Below are 23,358 nucleotides of genomic sequence, written 5' to 3'. Positions count from 1 at the left end.
TGCTCTGCCCTGCTGCTGTCCCTGCCCAGGCACAATGAAAAGCCTGCCCGGCCCTCCTCTGACCCCACATTGGTGTGCATTTGGGTGGCAGAGACCATTCATTAGGCAGAATGTGCCTCTCAGGCTGCCACCTGCTGCAGCCCTTTCTCCTAGAAAGCAAGAACCAGCCTGTACCCAGGTGCCTTTAGATACGGATCACAGCAGTGTCTTTGCCAAAGGACGACACCGATGCGTATCTCAGGGTTGTCATCCACAGAGATAGGGCAACAAAGGAGCTGTGGCTTCCTTGGCTGCACCCCCATCCCCTGGGAGGTCCCACCCCACAGGAGGGCTGGTGGCAGTGTGTGGCCTGGGCTGGATCTCGCCCCGGCTATCCCACAGTGCAAGGCTCAGGCTCGTCTTCACTCCTCAGAGCCTGGCTTCCCAGTGGGTAGAGCGGGGACAGCACCGCTCCCCTGCACAGGGTCTCACACGAGACCAGGTCCAGAGCGCAGAGGGGCAATTGCCAATTCCCTTGTCGCGCCGTCTAGCCTGGACGCACAGGGGCAGCAACCCAGGCTTTGTGCTCCTCTGGGGAAAAGGCAGCAGGAACCAGTGAGGTTTTCTGAACAAGGGCCTGACACCAGGAGCTTAGCTTGGGTCCAGTGGGGAGGGGAGCCTCCAAGTGGGGAACCCCAGGGGTGGCTAGGGGAGCACGAGGGACAGTGAGGGCTGAATTCTGGCCCCAGCTCCTACTGTCCATGTGACCTGGGCCAGGCCAGTGACCTCTCTTTATTGTCTGTGAAATTGCAGAAAAAGTGAGAGGGAGAAAGGGAAGGGAGGAGAAGGAGAAGGGATAAAGAAAAGGATGGGAGGAGGAGGGGGAAGGCCAGCTCTGGAGCTCACACTGCAAATCACTAGCCCACCTGGGATTCACACTTGTCTCCGATGCCCCAACTCTCGCACCCTGGCCTCTGGACCCTGCTGCAAGCCCTCTCTTCCTGAGGAAGCATTCAAGGCCCTTGGCTGGCCTGCAGTAGTAGCAAGAAGCCAAGTGCAGCCCTGAGACCCAAACCCTGCTTTCCAGGGAGGGCCTCCATGGGTCAGGGACCTCCAGTAGCTGAAGCCTCCCCCTAGGCCCTGGCTGGCCCAGCAGAGCAGGTGTGGTGATGGGCAAGAAGGGCCACTGCCCTGAGCCTGAGCAGCCGGCCCACATCACTCCCCATGCTCATTTTTTTTTAAAGGTTTTATTTAGGGATGCCTGGGTGGCTCAGGGGTTGAGCATCGACCTTTGGATCAGGGTGTGATCCCAGGATCCAGGATCGAGTCCCACATCGGGCTCCCTGCATGCAGCCTGCTTCTCCTTCCTCTGCCTATGTCTCTGCCTCTCTCTGTGTGTCTCTCATGAATAAATAAATCTTTAAAAAATAAAATAAAAAAGTAAAGGTTTTATTTAGTGGGTGCCTGAGTGGCTCAGTTGGTTAAGTGTCCGTCTTTGGATCAGGTCATGATCTTGGGGTCCTGCGTTGGATTCCCTGCTTCTCCCTCTGTCTCTGCCCCGCCACCCTGTTTGTGCTCTTTCTCAAGCACACGCACTCCCTGTCAAATAAATAAATAAAATATTTTTTAAATAAATTTTATTTATTTATTTATTTATTTATTTATTTATTTATTTATTTGAGAGAGACAGAGAGAGGGCAAGCAGGTGGGGAGGGAGCAGAGGGAGAGACACAAGCAGACTCCACGCTGAGCACAGAGGCCAACGCAGGGCTCCATGTCACCACCCTGAGATCACGACCTGAGCCAAAATCAAAAGATGCTCAACCCACGGAGCCACCCCAGCGCCCCTCCCACGCTCAGTGTTATTCTGTGCTGCAGCTCAGAGAGGTTAAGGAATGTGAACTGTAAAAGCTCAAATCAATCAAAACATCTGTACAGCTTAGTGGAGCATCCAGAGGACAACCCCAGTCATGAGAACTCTAACGCCAACAATAGCCAAGTTCACTGGGTCCTCGGGGGAGGCCAGACACCTGCCCGAGTCTGAGCTCAGTTACTCCCGGGGTCTGGGGAGCATGCCCGCGCGTGCTCCTGTGTCTCGGCCTCCCTCCTCTCTGAGATCCATCCTGCTCTGTGTCCCTCTTTCCTTCTTCTTGCTGAGCGCCGTTTTACTGTGTGGATGCGCTGATCAATTTATTGATTTTAGTGTTGACAGACACGTAGGCAGTTTCTAGTTTAAGGTTTCATGAATGTGCTGCTGTGAACATTCTTGTCCTTTTAGCAAATATGTATATTTATGTCTACTGGGGACATCACTAGGAGTAGTACGTGTGCACGTGCATGTGTGCACACACACGTGTCCTACACACACACACACACACAAATATGTCACACAGACATGCCAACAGTATAATTCTGCTTTAGTAGGTAATCACAGTTTCCCAAAATGCTTTCAACAATTTACAGTCCACCAGCAACGTGTGTGAATTCCAGTTGCTGAACTCTTGCCCAGCCTTCGTATTTGCAGGTACATAATGTCTAAACCAAGCAAAGCTAAGCTAGTGTCGGGGTTTCAGACAGCAATTTGCTTATGCGTTTGTGCCCAGAGGATGTGTCAGGGGCACTTCAGGTGCCATACCGTTCTGTCTCTTGATCAGGGTACTGGTCACACAGGTGTGTGTTCACTTTGTGAAAAGTCACCAGGCGGTGCACTTGCAACTTGCTCACTTTGCTGTATGCAACACTCGATGTCGATAAAAAAAATAATAAATACACTGGGACGCCTGGCTGGCTCAGCCTTTGGCCCAGGGCATGATCCTGGGGTCCCGGGATTGAGTCCTGCATCGGGCTCCCTGTGTGGAGCCTGCTTCTCCCTCTGCCTGTGTCTCTGCCTCTCTCTGTGTGTCTCTCATGAATAAATAAATAATAAAATCTTTTTAAAAAATAAATAAACACACTTAAAAACAATACAGGGGGCCACCTGGGTGGATCAGTGGTTGAGCGTCTGCCTCTGGCTCAGGGCATAATCCGGGGGTCCTGAGTCCTACATCAGGTCCCTGCATGGAGCCTGCTTCTCCCTCTGCCTCTGTCTCTGCCTCTCTCTCTCAATTTTTTGTCTCTCATGAATAAAAAAATAAAATCTTAAAAAAACAATCCAGGGGCACAGGTGCTGTGACTGTCCCACTGGTATGGATAAAGATGCTGAAGGTCCAGGTCACGGCCCAGTGGTGGGGTCCATTTCCTGGCCCATCCCCACATCTGTTCAGCCACTGAGTTGGTTCAGCCTCCAACGTGTTGCTCTCACAGGCCCCTGGTTTCTGTTGGTGCCAAGGCCTCAGGCTGGATGGCTCCCTGCTTACCTGTGGCTCCCCCAGGTGGGGTGTTGGTTCTTCTGTGGCCCTTGGGCAGCGTCTGAATCCCCCCGCCGCCCTCCCACTCTCTACTTGGCTGAAGACAAGTACTGAGTGAGACAGTGTGCTCAGCCTAAACTGGGATCCGTGATGCCAACGTGGGGACCGTCTGGCCCCAAGATAGGTGTTCACTTGGTGGGAACAAGACTGACGTTGGCGGCTGTCAGCACACGTTTGGGAGAGGAGCGGGTTCTGATCCTGTCCTCAAGGCTCTTCCAGTGAGGCTGGGGAGAAAAGCGTGTTTCCTGCCATAGGAGGCTAGCCGTGTGGAGGAGGGAGGTGGGTAGCTGCCCTCCACCAGCAACATGACAGAAGAATTAAATTAATAGAAGGTGGAAAGTCATTTCCTTTGAACAGTGACTTTTAAAAACCCTGCATAGTAACACCCAATGTAAGGGAATTGTCCCGTGCATTACATTCTGTGGTCATTAAAGGCAGTAATCCCGGAGATGACACAGCAACGTGAGAAACACTTATGACATAAGGTGAGCACAAAGGATGGGAGACGCCCTCCTATGGGTGGCTTTTAGGGGCAGTTCTGCTGAGCAGCAGGCGGGCAGGGGGAAGGAAGCCCCGCACTGTCACGCTGCGTTTCCAAGCAAGGAGACTGGACTGCAGGTGATTTTTTTGTCCTCCATGTCACTAAATCTCCATAGAGATTTTGTTTCTTATACATATTTGGAAGTTTACTTTTTTAAAAAATGGAATGGTTTAAGCCCAGGCTCATAGCTCTTGATCCATGAGTGTTCACAGGGCTCAGGGAGCAGCTTACTCTGGCCCTGCTATAGGGGAGAATGAGGAGGGCCCTTGGGGGGCTCCCCCAGAGCTGCTGGGTGGGAGACTGTGCTAGGTGAGCCTGCTCCAAACCCGCAGTGCCACCTCTCAGCCACTCCCAGGACAGGCCCTCCCCGCTCCGACTGAGGCCTGGACCATGACCAGGAAGGATGGGATGCAAGGAAGTGCCCACACGTGAAGGCTGTGGATAGCAGAAAAGGAGCTGACAAGGGCAGCCCGGGTGGCTCAGCGGTTTAGCACTGCCTTCAGCCCCTGATCCTGAGGACCCGGGATCGAGTCCCACATCAGGCTCCCTGCATGGAGCCTGCTTCTCCCTCTGCCTGTGTGTCTGCCTCTCTCTCTCTCCTCTCTGTGTTTCTCATGAATAAATAAAAATAAAATCTTAAAAAAGAAAAGAAAAGGAGCTGACAGTCACAGAAGGATATAGTCAGAGAAACAAGACCGCCTCGCATAGGGCTGCCCTCAAGGGTGGCCGAAATATGACCTGCAAGACACAGCGGAACTGCCTGGAAGCCTCAGAAAATGTGGGCACATGTGGCAGCAGCTGGGCAAGAGGAGGGACGGACACAGGGGAGAGGTGACCTCCATCCAGCCAAGCAGACCATGCAGAGTTCACCTTGAACCCCGATGGCCAATGTGCCCACTGCGTGCACTGCAGTGCATCTGGGAGGCCGCAGGTGGGCCTGGGAAGGGCAGGTGCCTGTGCTGGCCCCAGACACCTGCTACTACCTGGGTCCTACCCTGACTCTTGGCCCAGTGCTTATCGCATGATGCTACGGTCACATGGACCTGAGCACGCTCCCATTTGGAGGAATATGAGCCCTTTAAATCTAAACAGCATGTAAAGCACACACCCGGGAGTCAGCTTTTCAGCCGCTGGGCCTCTGCAAGGTCAGACTCTCAAGAGCTACAAGAGCTATGGGCCTGAAGCAAGTCGCCCGGGTGAGTGCAGCTGCTCTGACCCCTCCGGCCGCCAGCATTGCCATCAGAGAAGCAACAGGCAAGTAAACTCCAGAATCTTAGAAAACCAGAGTGCCATGTTGTAATGGAGCCAGAGGGGCGCCCCGCAATTTCACTGTCACGGGGAGGGGGGCAGGCAGTATATGAGCTTTACAAGAAGCGCTTGGGAGCAAGCCTTGTCAGGACTAAGCACTCCCGGCCCTCTTTGGCCTCCCCAGGAAGCCTCCCTACCAAATGCATAATTTATGAGGCTAGGCCAATGCATATTCATGAGCTCATCCCTTCCAAGGCCAATTGCTGTCTCTGAAAAACCCTCCCGTAATAAATTATTGCACGGGAAGTCAGGGCTGGGCCCAAGGCAGGCCTCGGTCCTCAAAATTACTACAATCTCTAAAACTTGCTTTGAAGAAAATGCTCCCAACTGTGCCTACCTTGGGTCAAATGTAGGGGAGATGCAAAGAATGAAGCCCCTAGGGACACCTGGGTGGTGCCCCCTGCTTGTGCTCTCTCTTCCTGTGTCAAATAAATAAATAAAATCTTTAAGAAAAAAAAAAAAAGAATGAAGCCTCTACTGTTGGAACCCCTGAACCCCAAGGCCGCACAAATAGGGACACGCCAGTAGCATTTCAGGCCAGTCTCCCCTCTCCCCGGAAAGAACAACCCTGTGTGCATGGTGGGTAGAACTCTGAAATAAGCCCTCCTAAGCCTCTGTTCACATAACAGCAAGAGCCAAAGACTCCACTTGGCTGGTTCTTACCCTTTCTGGATCCCAGTCTTCCCCATCTGTGGACTGGGAGGCTGGTCCCTCCTGGCATCCACTCTGAGAGGGTCTTTTCACAGGTAAATACCTCTAAGACCAGAGCTAATTCGCCCATCAACGCCTTGGCTGGTGCCAGGGTATGAGTGGAGGTGTTTTCTCCTCCTTCGTGGTCCAGAAGAGAACGTGCATCTTAGAATCAGCGGGATCCTAGGCTCTGATGAACACAGGCACACTTGCTTTGTCCCATGGCACTTCAGGGATACCCCGCTATTTACACATTGAAGATTTGTGGCCGTCCCGTGTCAGACAAGTCTCCTGATCCTATTTTTCCAACCGCATTTGCTCACTTTGTGCTCTACGTCCCAGTTTGATAATTCTCCCAAAATTTCATTATTCTTCTCACTATTCTTATATTTGTTATGGGGACCTGCGCTCCTTGATCGCCACTCACTGAAAGCTCAGCGTGGTTAGCATTTTTTAGAAATAAAGTATTTTTTGATTAAGGTATGTATATTGTTGTCTCAGACATTATGCTATTGCACACTTCAGAGATAACTTATCTATGCACTGCCGACCAAAAAACACATTTGTCCCAGTTTATCATGATAGTCACCCTATCGCAGTGGTCTGGAATCGAACCCGCAACATCTACAAGGCGGGTCTCCATAGCACTAAGCTCCCACTTCCAAAGCCCCTCCACCCCACCCCCAGTGCTTGCAGAGGTGCAGAGATAAAGGGCATCTCACTGAGCACACGGGCTGACTCCTAGCAGGTGCTCAATGAACATGAGTCTTCCCTTTCCACTCCTGGAAAGCAAGGACAGGCCCATTCATCCTAATTTGTGTCTGGTAGAGAAATCTGTTCACAAAATTCCTGAAGTCCGCATGTTATTCGGTGGGCTTTGTGGCATTTGAAGCGTTAAGTAAGTGCCAGTTTAATTTAGATGTGGGGTGGGAGTGAGAGGGAGCTTAAGAAGTTTTCCCAAACTAGTCACAACCCAATTAAAATGTTACTCATGAAACCCAAGACAGTGATTCAGTTAATACTCCATCTGGCATTTCTTGCTTACAAGCAACTCACATATGACTCAACTTTGATTCTGCTTTATTAAACATTAACCAGCACACTTCCTTACCCCAATAAAAAGCCATCTTGAAAGCCTCACCGCACACGAGCGTGTGTGCCCGTGCGTGCACACGGGCATGGGCAAGCTCCTGCACGAGCACCCCAGGGTGTGTGACCTGGGGTGTGTGTAGGGCTAGTCTTGTTGCTGTGTGACCTGTGCTGTTACACAGGGCCCCAGGCTTGGTTTAATGTTTTGCTGTCACCTACCTTGAGATCCTCGATAATTCTTGAACAGCGGCCTGTGTGTTTATTTCACATGCGGCTCTGCAAATTGTGTGGGGCGTCTGGGTCGGTGTGTGTGTGTGTGCACATCTAGCCCACGAGTCCCTGTGAGCATGGCCGTGAGCCGTACAGATGTGGGGCAGGTGCCCGTGTGAGGACGGGACGGGGGGTACTGGAGAGAGTAAACGTGGGGAGATGCGGAGAATCTCATGGATGTGCCAAGGAGGTCCTGAGACCGAGGCCCTTGAGCCACACAGGAAGCCCCGAGATGCAGATTCCAGGGGCCTGGGTGGGGCTCAGGAATGCATTGCTCCGGGCAGCACCCTCCCACCCCATGTGGCTATAATGACACCAAAGTTTGAGAACCCCAGGCTGGAGGTTTGGGGCACTGAAAAGTGAGGCCTATGATTCTTTAGATTCTTTAAGGAGAGGTTTGGAACATCACTGAGCTCAAGTCATCTCACCACCCACCCTATTATCTCAAGTTGAGATTCTTAAAGGAACAGAAGCCTGCCAGGAACACCAGGAATGGATGGGTACCAAGGCTGCTAACCTCAGGGAACCCCGGGCCAGAGGCCTCCCTCGGCTGCCTGGGCCCCGAGCCAGGCAGTGACTCATGCTGGAGCAGGCCGGGGTGGCCTTGATGCCCCCTCACCTCTCTGCAGCAGCAGGGCAGGGCCAGGGCAGCTACTCCTGTGACTTCTCCAATTCATCAGCGGGGGCCACCCCATGGACCCTGCTCCTTGGCCCCCCGCCCCTGCTCATGTTCCTGGCCTGACATCCCACACTGAGACCCACCCTGAATCAGAAGTGATTGGTGGTGATCAGCAACCCGCCCCCCCACCCCGTACTGTCGGGAGGGGCACCTCCAGCAGCGCAAGCAAGAGCAAGGGTCCTCATTGCACGCCAGGGGGCCCAGCAGCTGCTGACCCTTGGATCGCTGGCACCCAGTGGCCTCACCCAGGATATTTCTGTTCCCAAGCTCCATTTCACTGAAAGGCGTCGCAGGGTCAAGATGCTCTCCCATTGCTGAGTACAACAATGACGGTGACAGGGGCCGCCACTTGCCAGCTGGTGACTGAGGGCGGGTCACTTGAGCTCTCTGAGTTTCGGTTTCATCGTCTATGAAATAGCCCATCCCTCTGCTAACTCTTGGCTGGCGCTTGGCTCCTGCCCCCTGCCTTCCTCAGGCACACCTCCTCCAGGCAGCCCCTCTGGACCAAGAAACGCACCTCAAGTCTTCCCCACCCCTCCCCCATGGCAAAGGGGTGGTGGGGATTGAGCCACCAATCAGCAGTAGTGCAAATTAGAATTGGAGTCCTGCAAGCTTTGGGGACCAGGAAAAGCCCCCTGTTTCCCAGGAAGAGAAGTGGCCCCACCCTGAGTGCTTTTTTCTGTAGCTGCCACTGTGGGCCACCCCCTGTGTGCCAGGCACCCGGGAGCCTCTCTGCTGGAGCCCTTGTGTGCTGGAGCCCACAAGAGGTAGGCAGGGATGGCATAGATAAGGGGATGAGGGCTCAGAGAGGTTGGGGTCTTGCCCAAGGACACACAGCTTGTGTAACCTGAGATTGAAACCCGGGGCCTTCACAGAGACGCTGATGCAGGGACCTCGCCCCTCCGAGCAGTGCCAGCCCAGCCTCAAGGCCCTCTGGAGCCCAGGATCCCTGTGCCCTTTGAGGCTGCGTGTCCCCGTGGTTCCTCCCTCGGCTTCCCGACACAGCGCGGTGGCAGGGAGCCCAGCGCCAGCCCTTCTATTATTCACGCCTCCCTTCGGCCGCCAGCAGGGACCTGGCCCAGAGGCCCCGGCGTTGCCAGGAAAGATAAGGCGCCAACACCTGACTCGTCCGCTTCTGAGCTCCATCTCGATTTTCCAAAAGAACACAAAGGCCTGTTGTTCCTGGCCCTGGGCCGGAAGTCGGCCCTCCTTCTCATGAAAGGCAGATAAGCCATTAGCAGGATTAAGGCCGGTTAGATGCTGTTAAAAAGACAGGTTAGATTTACAGCTTTTCCTCGTGACCACCTGTCCCCCCTGTAACACTGCATGTGTTTGAGGGGCGGACGCCTGCCATCTGCGGGTCTGGTGGGGAGGTACGGGGGAGGCATCGGATCCCGCGTGGGCTCGGCGCAGCACTTCCCGGCCTAAGAGGTGGGGAAACTGAGGCTTGCTCAGACCACTTAGCTGCTGGACGGCTTTGCCCGTGCTCCCTGCCCCGTGCAGGATCCAAGTGGACTCACTCGTCCTCACGACAAGACTTGAAACACGTGAATGCGTGTGTGCAAACCCTGCCCACCCACACCTGAACCTGTAACTTTACAGTTGGGACAAGCAGAAATCGAAAACAAGAGGGCCTAGGCCACCAAAGGGAGGCCCGGGAGGTCGGCCTCAGCCCCTGCACCTCATCCTTCCCCCTTCTCCTCTGGCACAGGGAGCCTCCCACCCCGGGCAGGCCAGGCCTCGACTTGAAGCCTCACCCAGAGGACTAAGGTGATGTCACAAGGAGGGACACCGTGTGGTGGTGTCGTGTCCCCCATCCCCAGGGCTGAGGCTTCGGAGATCACCAACAGTAGCCCCTCCCCCACTTGCCACATCAGGAAACTGAGGCCCAGAGAGGGAAGGGATGCGTGTGATGAGCCACACCCTCTGAGCCCCGTAAAGTGGGAGTGATGGTCACCCCTGGCAGTGGGGCCATGGAGTGAGAGAACAGGGTGCACAGGGCCTTAGACGGGTCTCGACCCTAGGGTCTCCTTCATAAAGGCTGCAGGAGGGACAGCAGCTAGCAGCGTTAGAGGAGTAGCAAAGCTGTTCGTTGAGTACCTACTATGTGCCAGGGGCTGGACATAGGCTCAGATGTGGATGCCGCCCTCACAACGGTCACCATCTGATGAGGGGCCCCTGGCACGGAAGGAGAGGCTGGGAGGGAAGCAGGGCTTTGCTAGGAACGAGGGGGTGTTCCAGGCGGAGGGACCAAAAGGCGAGAAGTGGCCCAGAAAGTGCAAGGTTCTAGCTCCTGGCTACACTTGGGGTGTCAGGGGTAGGGGGGCTGGGGGCCACCCCAGAGAGGTGGCGTGTGCCGGGCTGAGGTGTGTAGAATTAGCTCCAGTGGAGAGAAATCTTCGAGAAGTCCCACCAGCTGAAATGTCAGGGACCCTGGGCCGCAGGGCTGAGAGGACAGGTGCCCCATGGGAAAGGCAGGCGATGGGGGCGCTGCCGGGGGGGGGAAGAGGTGACAACCCCGTCTTTGCAGGCAGGGCCCCCTCCATGCGCTGCACTTGCTGAGCCACCTTCCCCGCTTCCCAATCACGGCATCCCAAGGCGAGCCTTAAGTCCCAGACAGGGAAACCGAGGCTCGGCCAGGTGCGGTCATGCCCACGCTGGAGTGAGGCCCACGCCGCCTCCCACAGAGGCCTGGCTCTTGCTCAGGCTCCCCTCTCAGCTTCCCAGAGAAGGACTTCCATCATCTGCATGGTTCAGGGTTTATTTTCGTATTCGGACTTCACAATTTTAAAAAACTGCTGTTTTAAAAAGAGTATTTTTTTTCATGTGTATTTTTGAAAGGTAGCAGCTGACTCTTCCTGCAGTCGGGCCCCACCGTGCTTCCTCTCCCACCGGCCCTGTTTCCTCCCGGCCATACATCACTTTCTTCATGAGGGGGACGGGAAATGAAGGGGAGACGGTTGCCCTTGGCGCTTGGGAAGCTGCGGTCCAGGAGCCAAAGACGGTTCAGGAGGGAGAGAGCAGAGCAGGGCTCGGAGGCCAGGAAGATGTGGGCTCTCGCTTGGACGCAACGCTCTTCCCTTGGGGGGATCTGAGCCCCTCGGGCTGCTTCCCGGGGTCCCCAGCCAGCACCCCAGGAGGCCGCAAAGTACTCGGGGACCCTGTGATGGTGCCTGCGATTGGCTGAAGACACCAAGCTCTACTCACTAAGTCCTTTGGATGTTACCATGTACGGGGAAGGGGTCTTGGCAGATGTAATTAAATTAAGGATCCCGAGGTGGGGGGCAGGGGGTGCCACCACCAGAGAACTCTTAGAGGGAAGCAGACAGAGATCTAATCCCAGAAGGAGGACCATGTGGCCACGGATGCAGGGCCAGAGGGATACGGGCCCAAGTCATGGAGCATCACCAGAAGCAGGAAGAGGCCGGGGACGGATCCTCCCCCAGCGAGAGCATGGCCGTGCTGACACCTGGACTTCGGCCCAGTGAGTCTGATTTCAGACTTTGGGCCTCCTGAACTGTGAGAAAATTAATTTCTGTTGTTTCAGGCCACCAAGTTTGTGGCCATTTGTTACAGCAGCCCCAGGAAGCAAACGCGGTGCCGCAGCCAGACTGGGCAGGAGCGGGAGGGCTCGGGGGAGACAGCCAGGCCCCTGGGGTGGACGCCACCAGGCTCACCGGGGCCGGGCACCAAGCCGTCCTCCTGTCTCACCCTGTGTCGTGCAGTCTGCACCCCTGCGCCCCCTCGGGGTGGCGCCAGGTGGTAGTCCCAGGTGACCCCTGCAGAAGCAGAGGCAACCAGAAAGGCGTGCTCTCTGCCCCCACTGGGCGGACGCTCGAGTGCACAATGAACAAAATAAAGCTACACTCTGCCTAAAGCCGTGTTCTGCTTCCCTCCTGCCTTCACTGCTTCCCCTCTCCCCCCGGAGAGCCCCTCCCACTGAGGCGCATGCACAGACCCGAAGCCCCTCTCCTATCTATAGAATCCCCCCACCCTGCCCTTGACCACCTGCACTCCTCCATTCGTGCGTGGCAGCCATCCTATAAGGTACCATCAGCCTCACTTTCCACGACGAGCAAAGGCCCAGAGACATTCTGTGGCTTGCAAAGGATCACACAGCACCGGGCAGCAGAGCTCAAATGCCAATGCCGATCTCACTGATTCCCCAGCCACACTCCCGTCCCCTGTTTCTCACCAGCTGCCCCAGTGGCTATGGGCCCAGTGGCAGGTCAAGAGCCTGGCGCTCCTGCCCACGGCAGCGTCCACACCCAGCCCCAGAGCCTGGCGTCGCCATGGGGTATGGCCCACCTTTCCCAGATTATAGACCCAACGGAACATCCAGGGCCGTCAGGGTGAACTCTCTGCATTTCTCCCACTGGGCTCCAGAATAGAGCATGAATTGTTCCCTCTGGGGCAGCCTAATGAGCCTGCTATCTGGAGGTGGTTTTGTTTTCCACTCGTGATGAGGTGATTGTGTTTTTTGTCACCTCCCACCCAGCTCAGGTTACAGCGACACAATCGGCCTGGCCATCAGCACCTCCGCCAGGCCCCAGGCTCCTGCCCAAGCTCACAGGAGGATGCTCCTGGCCTATTTCCAGAGCTCTCCATTGACGGACAGAAGCTTGCAAGTCCAGGAAGGGCAATGTGACCAGCCTCGGGAGGAGTCAAGGGGAGGAGGCCAAATAACTGATGATAAGAAACTTGCAGGTGTCCCTCACCGGAAACCCGAATGGCGGGCCAGGCTTATCTCCACTGAGCGTGTGGCCTGGACACCTGCCTCTCTACTGGGTGGTGCACACGCCGCCAGCCCGCTTGGCCTGCCCGGCCCAGCAACTAGGGAGAAATCACCTAGGGCGAGGCCACGGTCAGTCCGTACCTTCTCTCATGAGGTTTGTCCCTTTTCCTTTTTTTTTTTTAATTTTTTTTTAATTTTTATTTATTTATGATAGTCACAGAGAGAGAGAGAGGCGCAGAGACACAGGCAGAGGGAGAAGCAGGCTCCATGCACCGGGAGCCCGATGTGGGATTCGATCCCGGGTCTCCAGGATCGCGCCCTAGGCCAAAGGCAGGCGCCAAACCGCTGCGCCACCCAGGGATCCCGGTTTGTCCCTTTTCTAAATAGATTTGGGACATGCAGAAACCTCCAGCTTTCTCCGCGTCCCTCCCTCGCCTTCAGAAGAGGGAACGTAAGTCCAGACCGCAGCTTCGAGCAGGAAACATTCGCTGGGCAGCTGCTCTGTGCCAGGACCCTAGAATTATCTCCCTGAATCGTCCCCGCAGCCTGTGAGGTGGGCACTTCCCTGTCCCCACTTTACAGATGAGGACATTGAGGCTTACATTCTCAGAGCCAAGGGGGCAATGCTAATGAGAACACAGAAAACACACTCGACACCACCAGTCGCTGGGGAAGGGCAAATCAAAGCCACCGTGAGATACCTTCATACCCACTAGGATGGCTGGAATCAAAAAGGTAACCGCCCGCGTTGGTGAGGACGCGGAGAAGGGGGATCCCTCGCGCACCCCTGGGGGGGAATGCCGGCTGCCACTGTGGAAACAGGTACAGAGGTCCTCCGAAAGTTCAACACGGAGCCACCCTCCGATCCGGCAGTCCCACATGGAGGTGTACGCCCAAGAGACACGGGCATCCATTCCCACAAAAAGTTGTGCGTTCATGTCCGCGGCAGGATAGACCTACCAGCCCAAAGGTGGAAGCAACCTGAACACCCATCTCCTGGTGACTGGATAAATAACATGTGGCCTCTCTCCACGATGGGTTAGTATTTGGCCACAGCAGGAATGAAGTAGGGATGCAGATCACACGTGGAGGGGCCCGAAAATGTTCTGCGAAGCAAAAGAAGCCCACGACCTGTACAATTCCATCTATGTGAAATGTCCACAGCAGGCGAATCCGTAGAGACAGCGAGAGACGAGGCTGCCGGGGCTTGGGAGTGACTGCAAATGGGTGGGGGTTTCCCTACGAGGTGATTGAAATGTTCTCCAAGGGACCTTGGGGGGTGGCTGCACAGCTCTGGGAACAGACTAAGACCCACCGCAGTGTACGCTTGGGGCAGGTGCGTTGAGTTACATTTCAATCAAGCCGCGTCCAAAAACCAGAACCTGAGCATCACTGGGGACTCAGAGGGACCCGAACGCACCTCTCCGGGCCAGCGGCCTCCAGGTGCCTCCCCAGGCCGAGGCCCCAGCTCTTCCCCCCACCCCCGTGGGGAAGACAGGACTTGCCCTGTCCGCGTTGCCAAATCCTGGGGTTCACTGAGACCGCAGGCCCCTCCAGAAAGGAGCGGCAGGAAGAGTATTTTCTGCAACTGCACCAGTGCTTTGACATGTTTTTCCATCCCAAATAAATCAGGCGGGAACCCTGGAAGACGTGTTTAAACTAGGTAGAGAGTTCTCTAAACAGTCTGGGGCTTAGAGGTTGAAACGTGAGGCCCAGGCTCCCTCCCCAGGCAGGGAGTCCTAGGATCCCCACCCCAATTCCAGCTTAATTTCTAGCCATTCAGCTGACGTCATCGACCCTTACGGAAAGGCTTAGAGAAAACTTCTAGTCTTTGCAAACATTATTTTTAAACCAGGTCTTATCTCATTATACAAAATGGGGTTCACGGCCACGGCCCTCCGGTTAAGCTCGTTTGGTTAGACCCCGGTACAAATCAAACTGAGGACACAGCCTTTCCGTGGTGGTGTCATGGGATCAAGGAAATAGTGTCGGCCTCAGAGAGCTGGAGCAGAGACTCGTAATTCACCTCCCACTGGATGTCTACAATCGTTTCCTTCTACACTCAGACCCTATTTCTTTGTCCGTGGGCTGTTGATTGAACCGGCTCAGGAGCTATCCAGCCCAGCACCCTCTTCAGTGCGTTAGCAAATAATAAATCAATAGAGCTTTGCAGCCATTAACAGCTAATGTTTCTCTTGGTTATGCTTTTCCTCGCTGGTGTGGTGACCGAATCTTTCAGAAACTTATGTTTGCGCTTTGAAATGCAAATTCAGATCTGTGGGGAAGAACACATTTTGAGAAATCTTGCCCCTTGCTTTGTGACTTGCATGTTGGAATGATTCATAATCTGCATTTCAGATGCTTATGGACTGCAGCTCAGACGATATGCTTCCAACATTTCATAATTAAAATGGATTACTTTATTTATTTATTTTTTTTAAGTCAATTGGGAACAAAAGTCAACAGGGGCGGAGGGAGGTGCAGAAATGACTGCGGTTCACAAACGGGGCTGTACTCCGCCTTCTGGCCGTTAGGTGTGGCCATGTGACTTGCTCGAGCCAATGCAGTGCCAGCAGTGGCTGCATGGGCCACTTCTGCATGGGGGCATTTAATTGTCAGTGTGATGTCCCTGTCTCTCTGCCAACCCCATAACCGGGGAAGCGTGGGTCCATATGGAAGCATCAGGCTGAGCCACCACGTAGGTAACCCTCCCTGAGAGTTACCCAGATCCGCAAAGGCCTTTGCATGAGCGGGAAATAGACCTTTGTTGCTTTAAGCCATTGAGATTTGTCTTTTTCCAGAACACTCTGAGTCCATCCTGAGTGATACAGTCAGTGAAAAACAAAGGATCTGTTGGGATGAATGCAAAGATTTGAAATCAGTCGTGGTGGATGACAACAGGTATCTGTGACTCATCTCCACCACCTCTTTCTTTCTTTCTTTCTTTCTTTCTTTCTTTCTTTCTTTCTTTCTTTCTTTCTTTCTTTCTTTCTTTCTTTCTTTCTTTCTTCTTTCTTTTTCTTTCTTTCTTTTATAAGATTTTAGTTATTTAATTAAGAGAAGGAGCATGCGGGTGAGAGGGAGAAGGAGAGAATCTGAAGCAGACTCTACACTGAGCACAGAACCCAACACGGGGCTCCATCCCACAACCTCGAGATCATGACCTGAGCCGCAACCAAGAGTGGGATGCTTAGCCGATGCTCAGGCTGTGACAGGAGCGGCGCAGAGCAGGGACCCAAGCCCCACTTGATGTTGGAACACAGGACATGTGTGCAGAGCCATGTGCTCGCCCGTAGGATTCTGAGGGTGGATGCCAACAAATCCCCTTCCTGTGGCCTAAAAGGAAAGGAGGCTTGTCGCGGGTCACACAGCAATGAACCCCACCCAAACATCTCCCCTGACATCCAACATCCTGTGAGCCACACAGGGGTGTCCAGCCTGGCACCCTTCACCAGATGGTTCAGAAGTGGGAGCTCCAAGGGGGCAGAGTCCCCTAAGAACTGCAGAACCAAGGGGGCTCTCTGGAGGAGGCAAAGCCCCATAGAGGCCAGAGGATGGGCTGGCTCAGGTGGGGCCCTTCTGCCATCAGGAGCAGGTGCCGGCACACCTGTGGTGAGGGTTTTAAGGTTCATTCCTGGGCACCATGGACTGCCACCCATGCCCACCCCCCAGACCCAAGGCTCAGAGGGAATGTGAAGGCGCCATTTCACAGGAGCCCCCATGGCACTCTCTGGGGTTCTGGTGTCACCTGCACTTAACAGATGAGAATAGTGAGGGTCAGACAGGAGAGCCTGCCTGTGTCCACAGCGTCCACGGCGGGGGCCAGGCCTGCCTGACTTTGGACACCATCCTCTAACCACCCCCATGTGTTTTTACAGACAGACTCTGGGTCTGCCAGGCCACCCCCAGTCCCCTGGAGATGAGCATCTGTCCTCTGGACCTCCCTGCCCCCATATTCAGCAGTTGCTAAGCCCCCTACTCTCCCCATCCCTCCCCTCCCAAGTCAGCCTCACCCTCTCTCCTCAGGACCATCTTGCCAGCCTCCTCCTAGGGCTCTTGGCCTCCAGACGCTCTAATCCCTGCCCCCTATACATGGAAGCAATTCAGGTTAACCCCCACCCCCCACTAGAGTTCTCACTGGCTCCCTATTGCCCAAAAGGTGAAACCTGAACCCACTTACCTGTCTAGAAAGGGGGAAGCCCTCATCAACAGGATGGGAGCAGCCTAGAGAGATGACAAGGCCCAGGGACCAAGCCTGCCTCTCCTGGGGGAAGAAGTTTCCTCTCCAAGAGTAGGGCCCAAATCATGAAAACGGTTTGATTTAAGCTCTTTATAGAGACACAGGCCCTGGCCCTGAGCTCAGCTGGTAAACATGAAGGAGAATGAAACCCAGGCCAGGCCAAGGAGGGAGAAGGAAGTGGGGCTCTCTCTGGGCTCTGGGGATGCCAGGAGAGATTGAGTGAGACATGGGATGGTCCACCCCAGTGTCAGGCCCTCCAGCCTTGGGAAAACCCCCTTGTATCCAGGCAAAGAGAGATACTTGGGGAGCCTTTGGGGGACCCCACAGAGCGGCTGGCCCTCCCGCCTGCTGGCCCTCCTGTACTCAGAGCAGCTCCAGGAGCCGCAGAGCTCTGAGGGAGGTGCTCCAGACAGGGGCAGCCACCAGCACGCCTGTCCACTGTCCACTGTGCAGACAAAGGGAGGCTGCGGTCCAGAGGGGACACGGTAGTGGTGATAGGAGTCTACACAGGAGGACGAAGAGAGTCACTCTGTTGGCTGAGCACTCACTCAGGTCAGGGCTATCCATCCTCACCACACCCTCCAAAGACGGCAAACAGAAACCCACCACTGAGGCTCAGAGAGGCTACTCGAGTCACCCAAGGCCACAGAGCCGGGGGTGGGAGCGCAGAGATTCGAACCCTGGGCTCTGGCGGACTTGCATTCGTTGCTCGGCTGAGAGTACAACGGCCCATTCTTTGGTGCCTGGAATTGTAAAACTGCTTTGCTGGAAATTTTCCCAAACATGTGGGGAATGACAGCACAGAGGCTGGATTCTCTTCCTGCAGAGTGCTGCCGGGCGGGGAGGGCCAGACGCGAGGTCAGAGGCAGGAAGAGACAATCAACAGACCCAGGATGTGCGGAGCCAGCCCCTTCCGGGCCGCCCCTCTGTCCGGGGGATGCCAGCACTTAGAGACGCTGGCTCCAGACCCAGTGGGGGACATGGGAGGGCCCCATTTCACAGACGAGGGAATGGAGTCTCAGTGGGAAAGTGGCCCGTCCAGGGCTCTGCTTCGCTCAGGGGCAGAGCCAGGCCTCGGATCCAGACAACTGTAAGGGAAGCCCCTTTGCTGGACGGGGTGCGCGGGCTGGCAGTTACTGGTGCAGGCGGTTCCTGCTATAAATACAGTGTTGACTCCCTGGTAACCTTAGCCTCCAGGCTCCCCTGTCCAGGCACAAGGCCACAAGTCCTGGAGCTGACCGCCTGCCACCGTGCTCCTGCTCTGCACAATGTTCCTGACGCCCTGACAAGGTACCACATTTTTTTTTTTGTACAGGCTCCAAATTATCGGAGACGATGCTGAGCTAGCTGTGTCTGAAATGAGAAGGGCTGTTGTTCAGATGAGAGCCAGAAGGGCCTATGAGAACCAGCCCCCACCCTGGGGTGAGCAGGATGGGATTTCCCAGACAGGGCCCTTAGTTTGGGCCTGGGGAGCTGGGTTCGAATCCTAACTCTACCATGTACCAGCTGGGCCACCTGGGTCTATTTGCCTCTCTGAGCTTCCGTTTCCCCAGCTGTACAGCAAAGTTCATGTATCCCGCTCCAGGGATCAAGCGATGTCCCTGAAGTGGCCAGGACAAGACACAACACCTAATTCGTCCCCTTCATTTTCCTCTTCGGCTGCAGCTCACTTACTGGTTGAACAGTAGTAACAGTCACACTTGCTCACAGGAAGCCTGGCGTTCTTTTAAGCGGGTTACACACTTTTGATCACTTAATCCTCATTGGGACTTGAGGAGCTAGTGTCCTGTTATTGTCTCCACGGAACAGATAAGGAAACTGAGGCACCATGACCTCCAGGAACCCGCCCACAGCCACACAGGTGGTGGCTGGTGGGGTTTGTGGGGGCGGCGGCGAACTTTCCCGCTGGAGACGCAGGTCCAGAGATAGCTTTCGGAAAATAGGTAGAAATATTTCACAGCAGCCTCCTGGACCCAATCTCTGTCGTGGGGTTGGAATCCTAGAAAGTCTTGAACTTCAGATGACACATTCCAGGAGACCACCCCCCAACAAACACGCACACACCTGCACCCAGGTGTTCTTTCACTCCTGCCTCCCATGATCCGCAGCAGAGACGAAAACCAGGCCACGGTATTTGACAGGCGGGAAGCCAAGTCCCGAGCTCGCCCGGGGTGACCTGCCCAGCCAGGGTGGGCAGAGCCATGACCATGCCTGCCGGCCCCAGCCCAGCTGACCCTCTCCTAAGCAGCGAAGGGGCGGTAAAGGCTGTGTCTCCTCCCAGCCTCCCGGACACACACACACACACACACACACACACACACGCAGATGCACATGCTCAGCACCCAGTCCATCGCCTCGGCGGGCTAAATATTGTTCTGGCCTTCCTGAAATACCCAGCTCCGTGCGGGTGGTTTTACAAGCTGCTAAAAGCAGGACCGTGTCCCTGGTGGAGGGAGAGAGCTATTCCGGGTTCGTGTCAGGTGTGCGCAGAGCCAGCCAGAAAGGGCCTGTCTGCGGCACCCCCGCCCCCCCATACCGGCTCCTCCGCGGACAATTCTTGGCAGCCTGCACTGCTGACGCCTGGCGGAAGAGGGTGAGGTCAGGCCAGTTTTGTCGGTGTCCCCCTCCCCAACACACACACGCACACACACTCTGTTCCAAATCTGACTTGGCCAGGCCCGGGCGCCAGGACCGTCCATCAGACACCACGCCAGGGGGTGTCACGTTGCCAGCAATCATAAGCACCCCGGGACCCCCAGGACTGCCTGACATGCCCAGGATTCTCCACGGGGCTGCAGGACAGATAAGAAATCCAGGGGACCCCAGATGGGCAGAGGCTTAGGAAAGAAGGCGCCACTGGAGGGGCCAGACAGGGAGGCTCCCGTGCCCCTGGGCTCCTGCCCAGGACCCTCCACCTGCTGCTTCGCGGGGCCATCACTGAGCGTTCACGGCACATCAGGCTGTCACACTTTATCACAATCTGCAATCTGCACAAGCACCTGAGGGGTAGGGACTGTTACCACTGTCCCTTTTTTCACCCGGGGATACTGAGCTTCAGAGCAGTTAAGCTGCTTGCCCAAGGTCGATCACCCAATCTAGAAACGAAAGAATTGGGATTCGAACCCGGGCAGCCTGGATTAGGCTGCCTGCAGCCCCTGCCCCACCCACTGCCAGCTCAGAGGGACGTCTTCCCAGAGCTCGCCTTCAACCGGTAGGAGCCAGGGTGGCCTGCCAGTCCCCAGCAAACCCCTCGCCCCGGGGAGGGCAGAGGGTACGTGGGCAGGCCCCGTTATCTGGCCGCCCCTCTGCCTTCGTGCCCCTGGCCGCTTCCACCCTAGAGGACCCGGGGGCTCACGGAGAGGCGGCCTTGTGCGGGCAGAGCCGGGGCTCAACTCCCCAGAGGTCTCAGACGTTTGGGGGAATCAGATGGAAGCCGTAGGCTCCCCCAGGCCCGCCGAGGGGCCCAGGCGCAGTCCGGCCCCCTGCGCTGCGGGTCGGCTCCGGACTCCCCGGCTGGCAGCGGGAGGGGTTTGCAGCAGGCACAGCTTCCTGTGTAGCCCCGTCGGGAAGACGGGGGGTGCGGCTGAACTTGGCTTGGCGAGGCCGGTCCCCCTTCCAGGCATCAGGCTAGGAAGAAGGGGGTCCAGCCCACAGCTGCCTGCAGCCCGGGGCGGGGGCGCCCGGTGCCCTCAGCGACCAGCAGCCTTGGCTCTGCAACCGGAGCCGCGGCGGGTAAATATAGCGCTGCCACTCACCGGCCGAGGGGCCCTCGCCGTCCGACATGGTGCAGGGGATGGGCGGGCAGCCGGCCACCAGCCCGCAGGGCCGCTCCGAGCCGTCAGTGGCCGTCACCCACCTGGTGGGGCTTGGGCTGCCGGGCCTGCTCCGCGTCCAGTCCCCAGGCAGCTCCCGCCCCAGCCGGCCCGGCGGCCCCCACCGCCCCCCCATGCTGGGCCGGGCAGATAAGAACGTGCTCCAGAGCCAGGAGCCCGCCGGATTGGTGGATAAATCTGGGCACTGCCCTCCCCTGCCCTGGGCCTCTCCCGGGCAGCCTCGGAATGTTGCCTGAGTAACTGCTGCACCCCAGGGTGCTTGGTCAGTCCCCGGCCCCCAGCCCCAGCCCTGGAGACCCCAGAATGCCCGAGCCTCTCGCCCTGGGAATGCTTCCACTCAGCCAACCAGGGGCTTTTCTGGACGTTAGAGAAGAAGACGGAGCGATGCCACCCGCTGAGTCCGTGCCTGGTGCTGCCACGCTGGTCCACCCACTCAGCTCTCCATGACCAGCCGCGACCCACCCAAGGCCACCCGGCCAGTTAGGGGTGTGACCAGAGCCAGACTCTGGAGCCCGACTGTCTGTCTCCAAGGCTACAGGAAGGCGTGGCCCTTGCTTTTGTTTGGCAGACCGTGAGCAGCCACTTCGGGGCACCTCCTGGGTGCCGACCGCTCCACGTGTGTTGGGGGTGCTGTGCGGGGACAGAGGTGAACTCCCTGGGGGAGCTGTGTGACCCATGTCGGGCACAGAGTGGGCACTCAGGAAATATTGGTTGGGAGGACACATCTCAGCAAGCACTTAGTATGCGCTTGCTGCGTGCTTGCCTAAGAGGTAACCCAGTCCTGTTCCTGGGTCCCCACAAGGGCCTGGGCCAGAGACTAGGGCAATGAGGCAAGTAGAGGGCTCTGGGCTCCGTTCCCAGGGGCGTCAGCTCTGGACTGGGTGTCACTGGGCCCCCCACTCCGGGACTCGAGGTCTACCCGGGTCTGCATGCAGGGTGCAGAAGGAGTGAAGTGGTTTAAAGAGGAGAGAAGCTGGTCATCAACCCGAATCCCCCAATACTGGAGGGCTTCCTGGAAGAGCTGGCATTTGAGTTATGTCTGTGAGGAATCTGAAAGTTTTTTCAGGGGGAGAGAGGGCATTCCAGGAAAAGAGACCAGCAGGTGCATAGATAAGAACCAGGAAAGCTTGATTGGAGACTGGCAGGCATCCCCGGCAGGGGCAGGAGGTCACGATCATCCCAAGGAGAGGAGGCTGATATTTGTGAAAGGGCTATGGAAGTCAGGGGAGGCTTCTTGGAAGAGGGGGCAGATGCTGGTGCTCGAGGGTCCACAAGCCTCAGGAAAATGTGAGGGGTGTGGAACAGTATCAGAGGCATCCAGCCGCTCTTCAAAGGCACTGAGGCCTTTCCAGCTCAGAGACCTTGGGGGTGTGAAGACAGGAGGGCCCAGGCTACCATGTTTCAAAGGAACTGCCTTCTGGAGACGGGGTGGGGGAGAGCTGCAGCCACAACAGCCGTCAGAGACCAGCCGTCAGAGGTAACAGCAAAGGAGTTCAATCCCTATAAGGTGGTTCCAGGCCTCCTGGCCTCCTGGCCTTTGCCCGTGCTGTTCCTTTGGTCAGGAATTCCCTGCGCCCCTCCTCCTCCATGAAGCCTTGTCTGTCCCTGAAGATGGACCGGGGCCCCTGCGTTCTGCTCCACGAGCTGACCTCACTGTGGTTGGTGCCCTGGTTTTGTCCACCTCTTGGGTGGCTCCTGCTGTATGGTAGTGAGCTCACTATCGCTGGAGGTATCTAAGCAGGCCTGGACAGCCACTGGATGAGGACCCAGTGGAGGGAGTTCGAGCATCAGGTGGGGGGTTGGTTTAGTGGCTTTGGGGCCCCTCTAGAGTGACCAGCTTGTCCGGGTTTCCCTGGGCCTTTCCCTGTTTCAGCCCCAAAAGTCCTGCCTGCATCCTGGCAACCTTCAATCATAGGCAAACCAGGACTGTTGGTCATCCTGGGGCCCTCCTGGGATTTTTAAGTGAGAAAAGAAAAAAAAAAAGACAAAGAAAGACTGGAAGCGTTTCTGGAGCCCCACAGCCCACCCCCCTCCAGGCCTCCCCTCCTCCCTTTCCACGGCCTAGATTCCAGGTGAGAAGCAGAGGCAGGTCAGCAGGGAGAGGTAGAGCTCCCGAGGACCTCCTCACCTGCACGGTGGGAGGAGTCTCCCCTGCTGGGTTTTGAGGACTAAGTGAGATAAAGCAGCAGAAGGGGACACCTGAGGCCCACCTGCGAAGCCCTCCACGTAGTGCTCGGCTCCCCCCTGCAGCCGCAGTGAGGCATGGGTAGGGTCAGACTGTGTGGCCTCGTGCAGGTCATGACCCCTGCCCGTGCCTGTCTCCACATGGAGCACCTCCTTCGTCCTTGGCCCCGGGGAGGTGTGCCCAGGCCCAGGGGACCACGCTCGGGTGTCGTCTCCTGCAGCACCTGCTCTGGGCTCCCTGCCAGGAGCTGGGTCCACAGGGAAGCACGCGTGGAACGCACCCCGGGGCAGCCCCTGAGACTGCCAGTAGCCCGGCCCAGGCTGGCACGGCTGTGCCCGGGGCTGGCCCCACGGGGTGCTGCACCAAGCCCCTCACCTCAGCCACTGCCAGGCCAGGGCCAGG

At 56.5% G+C, this 23,358-nt stretch overlaps 1 protein-coding gene across 2 annotated transcripts in view; it reads right to left on the bottom strand.

The window, feature by feature from the left end:
* EML1 (EMAP like 1) overlaps positions 1-20,918 on the bottom strand; it is a 212,469-nt gene extending 191,551 nt beyond the window's left edge. For both annotated transcript variants that reach the window (XM_025442903.3, XM_035720075.2), the window contains exon 1: positions 20,694-20,918. In XM_025442903.3, the coding sequence (XP_025298688.3) occupies positions 20,694-20,886 (193 nt within the window). In that variant the 5' untranslated portion in view covers positions 20,887-20,918. The remainder of the gene's footprint in view (positions 1-20,693) is intronic.
* Between the last annotated feature and the right edge of the window lie 2,440 nt (positions 20,919-23,358).

This window comes from Canis lupus, chromosome 8, assembly GCF_003254725.2.
Source record: "Canis lupus dingo isolate Sandy chromosome 8, ASM325472v2, whole genome shotgun sequence".
NCBI lineage: Eukaryota > Metazoa > Chordata > Mammalia > Carnivora > Canidae > Canis > Canis lupus.
This window is presented reverse-complemented; position numbering and strand designations above follow the sequence as displayed.